This window comes from Belonocnema kinseyi, chromosome 2, assembly GCF_010883055.1.
Source record: "Belonocnema kinseyi isolate 2016_QV_RU_SX_M_011 chromosome 2, B_treatae_v1, whole genome shotgun sequence".
NCBI lineage: Eukaryota > Metazoa > Arthropoda > Insecta > Hymenoptera > Cynipidae > Belonocnema > Belonocnema kinseyi.
Window position 1 is genome coordinate 65,598,250 of NC_046658.1, and position 11,567 is coordinate 65,609,816.

Consider the following 11,567-nt stretch of genomic DNA (forward strand, 5'->3'; position numbering starts at 1 on the left):
CCCAATGATAGACCGCGATATTTCTTAGACACCTTCCTTAAAATGACATGGTAAATTGTCAACCCCCTACCGCACCCTCTACATTAAACAAATAATGCATACTTTAATTTTCTTTATAATTATAAACAATAGATGAACAAAAGAATATTTAAAAGCGAAGTATATATGCAACTTCAACATTAAAAGAAAAGAAAACTTCGCGACCCGACACTTGACAACTCATGGTGCTTTCCTTAACACCCCCTGCAATGGAAAAGTTCATTATGATGGCGGTGAGTGGCCTGATGAATAAAACAAAAAGTGCTATTGTTTGTTTACTTTTACATTAATTTTTCACATAAAAGTACTCCTTTTTTAACCAGAATGAGCCATTTTATATGAATAATTAATGAAAAATTAAAAACTAGCACTCCTAATTTTATTCACCATCCCCCGCGCCGCTATATCGCCTCATATTCGGTCATTCAGTAATATAGTAACTCTGACCAGGACCTTGTCAGATGCGTATAAGGATCATCAGCAGGATGACCATATCAATCACGTTAATAGGTACATTTTTAACCCATTCAATTTGAAACTTGGCTAATAAAAATAGAGCGGGTATTTATGATGGTAGATTAATTATTGTACAATAGTTAGTTCTGTGATAGTTATAGATTACGGCGTTTGCGGGTTAGACATAAATGTACCTTCATACAGGGATTACGATTGAAATAGTGTATTATTAAACGCAAGCACGTCAGTAGCACGAATCTTAGTTTCCCGGACGATGCTGACAAGTATAGTGTATTATATAGTTAGTTACTGTAAGAGAGAAGTCTATAGTTTGAACCACAGTATGAACACTGACTTGCACCCGTACTCGGCACGGTAATTAGTTTCTGAGTAGAAGCGTTTAAAGCTCGTCTCATGATGGTTGTGTAAGCACATGCGTAAAGTGTAATGGAGTACAAATATGTATGTGTATGGATTGTATACTTGTATATATCTAATTATCTATCTATATCTATATGTAAACTGTACAATTTACAGAATATTTGTATGGCTTTTATGGGTACTATAGTGTACGTGATGTGAGCTAGTTAGTCGTAGATTGATTCGTCGAACTTTCGATGAAAAGAAGCGGCTCGTGTGTGAATCTTCATTGCATGTCAACCTCGATGTCAGCTCGTGGGAATATCTCGCATGTTGTCCATCTTTGACAGGCAAACGGATATTCAGGTCGAGACGATAATTATTGCACGTGAAACTCGGACTTTTGTTGCAAAAAGGGGCAATTACATACTTTACTTGGAAGTATTTTAAAAACAGTAGCTAGTATAATAACAGGAGATGTAGGAAAAGAGATGATTGGAAAGCACCTCACGGTTTTCTTAAACTATAGTTGTCGTGCCAAAAAGCATATCACTGAAACAATATAGTTTTTCTATGATTTAAAGAGTAAAAAAATATGAACGATGATGTCAATACAAATCAAAAAGATTATTTATAATAAAAAATAAAAAAATTAATAAAAAAGGTTTTTTCTTTCGTAACACATAACTGATAATATCATTTCAATTTTTATTAGAAGCATAGAAAGCTTTTTTCTTCCATAGACTTCACTTGATTTTTCACACCTCAAAATTCAACAATTCAATTTTAAACGAGAAATAAACTTGCGTGGTTGAAAAAATCTAAATAAATATAAAATACTCAGTGAGGGATAGATATAATAAATGCACCTGGCTAAAAATGTGCGGGTGCTTATAATGTGCCAATACCAGAATTCTCGAACATTCACTTTTCACCAGAATGTCTAATTAAAATAACAAAAAAAATTGTAAACGACGAGCAGAACTTTTTTTGAGCGAGTAGAAACGAATATATCAGCGTAATTAAACAGTTTGCAGGTTAATTTATTGACTCTTGAATAACATCAGTTTGTACTACATATTTAAAATTGAACGATTATAGAACGAATTATTCATTAATTTCTTACTGGGTACAATTTGTATCTGTATAATTCACTTTTTTAAATATTTTATTGTTTATATGTATTTTCCACTTTGACAGTAATGATTATTTGCTTGTTTCAACTTAGCCATAAAACGAAGTTGAACAATTGCACAAAAGTATGTTTAAAAGAAAACAGCACATTCGACACGGGTTATGAATGACAGTTGGCAGTAAATGTGGGGAATTCCGATTGCCTATTTGTCATTAATTCTCGACTAGCACTCGACTTTTCGCACAATATTCTCACCTGCACTGAAAGAAATGCTTGGGGATTATAAGTCAGCATATGATTATGATTGAGAATTTCTGAATTAATCAAAAAATAGTTCCCTCTCTCGACCGGGCGTACTTCTGTATTGAACCGTACAGATAGATAAGGTACACGACTACTAGTATCGTCAAGATAGTATGCTTGATTTTTGAATTTAATTTTCCCGAGAAACAGCCGTGCAGAGTATGGCTGTATCACCCCAACTTTTGGCTGAACGTAAGCTTTGTCAGCCCATTGCCAGAATACTTTTGTTTGCTGGCACCACCTGACACAATCTGAAGCGATGATTGTCTGCTTGTTCGCGCGTTCCGTGTTACATTCGATAATTAGGTATTTAGGGAGAAATGTCCCACCAATCAAAGTTTATTTTAGTGAAAATCTAAGGATAATATGTTTGTACTGCAGGAAGAATTAGTCTCACCTAGAAACATACTATACAATCTTTTGAATTATGTTCATTTAAAAAATTGTTTTTTCGCTAATGCTCTGTGGAAAACTTCAAAATACTTCATTGGTATATGTGAATTTATCTTTCCTTTAATTATACATGCTTTTCTTTCAGATTTCATAACAAATACTTTGAATTAAAACGAATTATTTAATACTACAGAGTTATACATTGTTTTATGAAAGTCATTCAAGTACAGCTGGATAATGCAAAATCTGATTTGAATGATTCAGCCACACAAGTCTATAACTTAGGAGTACGATATAGGATACTTTACGGATATATATTCTTGACCGCATCATAAATAATCGATCCGGCATAGTTGTACCTAAGCGACCATATAATTTTTAATTAAAATGTTTGAAACTGTCCAAGAAATAATTTTGATAGATTCTGGTTTCAATTAATGAAATTCTGAAAAATGATCGCCATTATGGTTTTTCAAAAGTACTCAACTGTTTGGTAACGACCCTTAATCTCTACTCTCTACACATGTTTCGTTGTTTCTTTTTGAACATGAGCTGAGTATCCAATAAGTTATGTTCGATGAACTGCGGAAATCCGTCTGTAGGCGACGGATTTTCGTTGGTTGGTATCCCTGCAAATTTTCGCGTGAGTCATGGCCCATAAAGTTTCCGGTTTCTATGGTTCGCTCGGCGCGAATAATAGTGGCATCCTCATTCCGTTACGGGGAATTACCGCTTGCATATACCTCACCAACGATAAATACACATCACCCTTAAACACGCGGTAAAATCCATTAGGACGTTCCTATTTGCCATTCTTTTTTTATATGTCGCACTCTTTAGAATAAAACGAGCAATTTAGCAGCAACCGAAATTCGACACGTGCGAAATGCTCATTCATTCATTTCCTTCCGCCTCTTTTCAGCTCCAGTCGGCCATAAAAAGACTACACGGAAAAAAATGTGTAGTTCAAAGAGAAAAACACTGAAAAATTATACCGATAAATAAATTCACTTTTGTTTTTGAAACAGCCAAGTTTAACATCCATTTAAAGATTTTTATAGATATTTTATAATTATTCCTACTGTTAGTTTCACATATTTTTATATTAAATAGACCCAAAAATTTGTTTAATTGCAAGGTAAAGGGTTAAATCAATTATAAACTTCAAATCTCTGGCAAAACGAATCCTGTTTCATTAGCGCCACGTTCAGAACTCCAGTATTCTTAATTCAGCTATATAATATGTTTGTTTTAACGATTTATTTATGTGATTCATTAATAATAATACTTCTTATTAATTCTTCCTTAATCTTCTGGAATGATGTGACCTTTTTCGTGGAATATTTTAGAATTATCCAGAATGTTCTATTCTTCAATGTTCAGCAATATTTTAAATTATTCTGCAGTTTTAAAATATATCCTAGATTTTTCTTAACTATACTTAAGTATGCAGAAATGTTTTTGTATTGTCTACAATGCTCCGCAATTTTGTACAATCTTCTACAATGTCTCATAAATAATTTGGAAGATAATTCGGGAATCTTAAAATGTTTCACAGTGCTCCTGAATTTTCAAGAGTTTATAGAGTGTTCTAAGATGTTACGAAATGTTATAAGTAGTTTTAAATCCTCGAGAATGTTCTGAAATCGACTACTCTAATAGAGATTATTTAAAAATGTGATATTATTTTGAAACATTCTAAAATGTACTGCATTTTTCTCCTATAATTTGGACCTATTTCTTTAATTGAATATATCATATTGTAAAGAAATTTGCAAAATGGTTTTACAATATTTACTCAATTAAGTTGCCTTAATCGGAGAGGCAAACAAATCCACCTATTTTGCATGCAAAAGCAACAGATGTATTTCCTGTACAAACTTACTACAGTTTACTGAATATGTTTGCGATACTAATGGTGTTTACTTATTTATTGTATACAAAATACAAACCCTTAGAAGGAAGTGACGAACGCCCTACTCTTTTAGTGTATAAGAATTTAATACAAATATTTATATGCAATTGTAGTTTAGAATAAAAAGTGCCAATTTAGGACGTTTGCATCTATTAACTCTTAAGCTACCTGTTTCCGCAGTTTTATTTTTTTTCATTACAATTAAAACTAAAATATCCCTTTAATAAGAAGGGTTCTGATTTCCAATATTGGAATAAAAATTTAAAACCTCTTTTAGCTGGCCTTTATGAATATAATATGAAATTTTTGTTCGATATATGTAAGCGAAATTCTGATGGAAAATTTCAAAAAATGAAGTCGCTCGAGAGCTCATATTTTATACGAATTTTGATGTAACTATTGGGTTCATTGAAGAATTTTTAGAATAATCGACTCACTCGGAAATGGTCCCAGCTTGTGAGCACCTCGGAGAATTTATGGCATTCAGCTCATCTGGCGTAGACTTATGACGGAATCAGAACGTCCATTAGGTCGAAGAAAATAGATTTTTCTTCTGGTGACAAGACTGCTGACGCCTTCTGAAAAATCTTGGATGAATATTTTTCTAAAATATAGTCGATAATGGTAATGCGTCACGGATTCGATAGAAAAATTCTTGAATAAATGTGATAAAGTATGTGAACGTCTTTCCATGTTTGACGCTCTCAGAAATTTTTTCTTCGTGGCAAATTCTGACTAAAAAGTTGATCAAGCTCGTTCTCTGATGATAAATCTAAACACAAAGTGGGTGACAAAACTTTTATGATTATTTTTTAAGCATTTTATTATGCTTATTGTTCAGAAATAAATTTGCATTTAATATTTTTGTTATTTTTTTGCAGGTTCAAAGACAACAGGGCATATCCCTGGCCAGGTGGAGAAAGTCATTTTATCTTATATCCTGAGAGTGCGAATCAGACAATTTATACTCAGGAGGTCAGGGCGTCAGATGCAGGACGCTACTCCTGTCAAGCTAGAAACGATACTACCACCTTGGAAGCTGACATCACTCTCGCAATTCTTGGTAAGTACCTTGTCAATCACAAATTAACCTGAATACTGTAAGACCAAAAAAATCTCAGTAAGTTATATATGGCATTGGACGATCAGCGATGACTGTTAAAAAATATTAGTCACAGTAACGCCATTACTTTAAAAAATCCAAATACATTTTTTTTACAGGAACTATAAAGATATTTATAGGGTACAATAACTGTTGCATCCTATTTTTATCTATTCTGTCGGATCTCTGAATTTGAAAGCTCGATTTAAAAAGTAATAATTTGCATTAAAAAAGGCTTTTACTTAAAAAAAAAAAACAGAAAAAAACCTTTCGAGTGGTTTGCAGATCAATCGGTTTTCAGGTAGAAATACGAGCAGTAATCGGAAGTACATCGTAACCCTGGAAATTGCATTTGAGATTTGAAAGAATTCCATATCCCTATAGCATGTTCTTTTTATTTTATTTCGTTAACCACTTTTTGCGAGCTTTCGAAATCGATCGAAAGAAATCCGACTTTTTCGTTTATCCCTCCCTTATAAGAGTTTTTATTAAACCCATAATGATGTGATGCTGCAGATTACTTAATTACTCGTGCAATTCGCATGCATGCTTGCACCGCGTATAAAATCGTTGAAACATTATGTCTACGATGTACATATAAAAATCAAATCTGCTTTGCGTTAAATTATTCAAAAAAATACAAGTTCAAATGCTTGTATGGTGGATTTGCCTTACCAAGATTTCATGTTTTATTAATGCAGATATTTGGAGCGAATAAATAAATCGCGACTTTTTTCATGTGAAATTGTTCCGGTACGAACCAACCTGTCAATTTATTTTTAATTTGACTAATTATGCTCTCTAATTCAGATAAAAATGTCTCGTTTAATTTTGCTAATTACTCGGATAATATATGTCAGAGAAATATGGGGCAGAATACGTCAAGTGTTCCCACCAAAGTTATTAATTTTGTAGTTGTTGTTGACCGGATTGTAATTTGGTTTAGTTATAGTCCTGGTAAACCTTTATTAACTCACTAAACCATGTAGATCTATTTATCAAGTTAATTTTTGTACCATACAAAAACGAGCGCCCGTGAGCACTTCGTATATTTCATTTTATTTTGTCTAAATCGATTTTTTTTAAGATAATCGTCTGTGTAACCCAATTGTCGAGCAGTTTCAGTTTCAATTTATTACTGTAGTGCACCAGGGGTTTAAATAACTGCAATTCAAACCCCTGGTGCACTACAGTAATAAATTGAAACTGAAATTGCTCGACAATTGGGTTACACAGACGATTATCTGTAATAAAAGCGATTTAGACAAAATAAAATGGAATATGAGAAGTAGGTATGTTTTTTAATATAATTTTAATAATTTTTTTTATAATTTACTAAACAGAGAAGTTAAGTCATCATCGTTAAGTCCCAAGACAGCTAATCTACTTGATCATTAATTATCTAGAACATTTTGAATTTGTGTGTCTAGTAAAAATTTTGGTAGAAATTTCTTAATCTATCAGAAAAATAGTTTTTTATTTTTATTTTTCAAAATGTTGAAAAGCATATTACTTTTTTAATTTTCATCTAATTTAAAAATGGCATTAATATAATTTTTAAGTATTTTTTCCACTTTGACAAAAATTTCTAAATCTGTTAAAAGAATTTTTTTTTCTAATTTTTTTTTTGTTCTGGTCGAAAATATATGATAAACGTTCGTGTCAGGCAGAAATGCAGTGTCTTATCATATTATCAAATCAAAGCTAAAGAATTACGGCCACGCTTAACACTTAATACAGCATCAGTTCAACGAGGACTACTGTTTTGTTTATACAGTTAAAAAAAACTTTCTCTTGATCTCTTGGTAATGTTTCCAATTTAAAAATATAAGACGGCAAGGCACTTACAATTAATGACAAAAATAATGTGATAATTGTAATTTTTTATTCTTAGCCTGATAATATGCAAAGGTAATGTACATATACATGGAGAAAAGTCTGGGCGGAGACGGGTACCAGATATCATAGAACCAATATCGTTCGCGTGGGCCGGACATCTATCGGCTCGCAAATGGAACTACGGTGGTTAAATTCTTCTGCCACTATCTTGATTCGGCTATAGAACGCACGACGTACCAGTGCCCTGACAACATTGATTCTTCAGATATGGGAACAGGGTAATCCTACACGGGGAAAACGTGCCGTTTGATGCTGGTATGCCAGTAGTTCGGTATCACAGCCTGCGATGCGTTAGGGCATCGTTTCACGCTTCATCCGAACTGCTGATATACCAGCATCGAACGGCACGCGTTCCCCGTGTGGGATTACTCTGGTTCAACATCCGCAGAATCATTGTTGTCAGAACCGATAGATGTCCAGCCCACGCGGACAATATTGGTTCTATGGTATCTGGTACACGCCTGCGCCCAGATTTTTTTCCGTGTAGGGATATGTAAACATACAGATAGACAGATAACGACAAAATTTTATGATTATTGAACTCTGTGAGTGGCTTCATGAGCAGCTAAAATAAAAAACAATGTTATTTTGGTTAAAATGTAGATTTTTATTTGATAATGGTTATCCCATAATTTGTAACATTTAGGGGCATACGTTAATTATTTAAGTTTGTGAACAAAATTGTATTCTTGAACAGATCTCGTAGTTTGTGCTTTTGAATAATGATTATATTTTTACTATTATTTATTATATTCCACACACTTGCTATACATTTCTATAGTAAATTTAAATGATCAGAATTGTAATATTAAATTAAAATACATGCATAGTAAACTGTAAATAAGTAATAATATTTAGAATTCAATTTCAAAATTTTGTAATATAGCGATCAAGTAATTTTGATATAATTGAACTATAATAACTCATTTTCTTTAGTGATAGTTTCAACTAATTTTATTATTAGAAGGACAAAAATAAAATAAGTGAAGGAAATACAAAACTAACATAGAATTTATTTTTCGTATCTAGAAGTTCCACCCTTGGCTTGATGTTTCGGAAAAAGTTTCACCTGCACGTCATATTTTCATCCTGATTAATATATAAGCAAATTTTTTACAATCTGATCATATGATTTTAAATAAGTTGTACAGATGAAGCAAGACCATAACAAACTATTATTTTGTCATTATTCAGAGTAGCAGACATCTAAATTAAATTTAATATACGTATATGCATATTACTTCCATACATATGAAGCGTGCTCTACAACTATGCATTATACGCCACTTGCCATCAAGGTAATTTTGTACCTATATTCACATATTAGATGACCCTTATGACAAGTGGCGCATAATAACACTTTCAGTCATTCAGAGCACGCTTCATTGATATTAAAATGGTTATAGAAATTTCGAACAGTGTGGCCTATTGTTTTAGTTATTGCTACCTGAAGGAGGAAAGTTATTGATGTCAAAACTGGTTTCTGCTTAATTTTTCTTTTCCAACGTGAATTTTTTATATTTTAATTTGTAGCACCATTTTTCTAATAAAAAAGATTACTTAATAGAACGAAGAATGAAAATGGTTAAGGAATATCAATGTTATTTTCCAAGTCGCTCTTGCAGCGGGACTTTCTCTTTGCATTAAATAAATCTATTTCCTTAGAAAAATGGTGCTTTTCAAAAAATCTCGTGAATGTAAGTTGGAAAGGAAAAATTTTAGTTTAAAAATAAGAGTGTTAACATAAAAATAATGGAAGATTCGCATGAAGATACAGCATGAAAATTTGATATTATGATATAGATGACACATTATCACTATTTTTCATATAAAACACCTTAAATTCGTATGAATCAAACCATCACATTTTTCAATCCTACGATGTTTCTATTTTTATAAAAAGAAAATGCGGCTACCGCTTCTCCTTTACGCGGGAGTGGAAAAAACATCCATGTTTATTCAAAGTCAGGCAGATTTTTCTAATAGTAGTATGCTTAGTACTTGGTTACCATTATCAAAGGATCGGTTTCTGTCATCTATATAATTACGAGTAAAAAATCGAAATAATAGATATAATTTTTAATAAATCCCTTAAAGTAACTTGGTAACAATTCCAGATCTAATTAACACTACTTGAGAGCCTTAATTATACAGGTGACGAGATAACACTTGTAATGCGCTTGTGATTTGCTCGAACTAGCTTTCTTTATCCACAAAACACGTGCTCGATCTCGTCGTGGACCTTTTCGCAGATATTTTTTTCTTTTTTAGTTTTGTATTTTTTGGTACAGCTCCTTTTGCTATCTTCTCTTTTCCTTTCCAGTTTAGTTTTTAGTTCCTTTTGCACTTCAGCAGACCCCTAACCGAACGAGCGTTTGCAAGGTTTGCAAGCCTTCAAGTTCCATTACTGGTCCATGCCTGGTTTACCTTCTGATGCGAACCACTCATTGGTCGATTTACGATATGTTTGGTCTGCTGCTTTCCTTTTCTTTTAACCTCTTGAACCCGTTCGTCAGGCGATACTGGAAGCACCCCATACTTGCAGAACAACTTGGGTATTTATATAGAACTGAACTCAAGAGCTGCAGTCTTCAAACACACGTATGCAATTCTCAAGATTAAGCGTCTCTGACCAAAAACCACTTTTCATTTTGTGCAACAAATGTTTCAAAATCCTTTCAATTATAAGCTTCATTTTCTTAATTTCTTGAAAGGCTACCTTTTCTTTTCCAATTCGGAATCTCTAATCAAAATTCGAAACTTCAAAAACCAATATTCCAACTTTAAAACTTAATGTTTGGACACCTTACCATGTCGGCAAAACCAGCATCACACCGATAAATTTTGACTCAATTTCCGCAACATACATAGATTATAGAACAAACGACAGAAATCCCTGGGGTGAGGTGTGGAATGAAATAGAGATATTATGATTATGGATATTAAGCCATGAGATAAATCCCAGGCAACATATTAAAGCTAAAGCGATTGGTATTCCGAAAATTGTGGTTATCAGTGCTGTTGTCATGAGGGCCATTGCATGCATGTAAGGTGAACAATGCCTAAGAAGCTAATATAAGCTGACACGATAGAAAGGCGGGCACCACACGACGTTCTCGGAAGCGATTTATACCGGATCTTCTCAGGAGCGTCAACATATGTGATAGGGCATGGTAGCACACTTTAGGGCACACATGATACCACGCGTCCCATGGTACCATGAAGGACCATATAATTCATCCTGCACAGGAATATTTGAGCATTGAAGGGCCACTTTTCTTGCCACGCGACACTGTCTTCAACTGATTAACCTTCCCTCGTTTGCGTCTCTGTATATGTATACTATCGATCCTTATAACTACTCTGTTAGCAACTAAACGTACCGTCACTGCTTGTAATTAAATTACACTTTTCCACGAAACTTAATCACTTTCCCTGAGACTGAGTTTTACAGTAATAACTCGTTTCGGAACTTTATTAACTATCCCTATTCAGGAAACGAGGTTTTCACTCTCTTTAATATCGTCACCGAACTCCTTTATGCTTTCAAAGTGAAAAGAACCTTTTCTACCAGACCTGACTTGTTATTTTTAATCTGTATTATCGACAAAGGGTAGGTTCATTTTTAATAGGAGTATGCCCATTGTTTAAGTTGAGTTGGGTCGTATTTGACTTTAAGTAGATTAAAGTAAAAGAAATGGAAGAAATATCTTAAGAGTTTTTTGTAGTTCGAGTAAAAATCCTTCGAGTTGGTTTTTACTTGAATAGCCCCCAATCAAGTCATGTTGAAGTCGAAAAGGTCGACTTGAGCATGTCTCAGTTTTGAGACGGAGCCAGACTTCAATTTATGTCTTGGCTCGAATTTTTATGACTTCAACGCGAGCGGTTTATGACTTCGAGTTTATATCTGTCATGACGAAAAAGGTCATTATGACTGGCATAAAAGCTATTCTTTCTTATGATTA

At 33.3% G+C, this 11,567-nt stretch overlaps 1 protein-coding gene across 1 annotated transcript in view; it reads left to right on the forward strand.

Annotated features, from left to right (window-relative positions):
- The window catches only part of LOC117167501 (single Ig IL-1-related receptor-like), a 176,238-nt gene that overhangs the window by 109,698 nt on the left and 54,973 nt on the right, over positions 1-11,567 (forward strand). Inside the window, exon 2 of the mRNA XM_033352495.1 lies at positions 5,483-5,664. Within this exon, the coding sequence (XP_033208386.1) occupies positions 5,483-5,664 (182 nt within the window). The remainder of the gene's footprint in view (positions 1-5,482; positions 5,665-11,567) is intronic.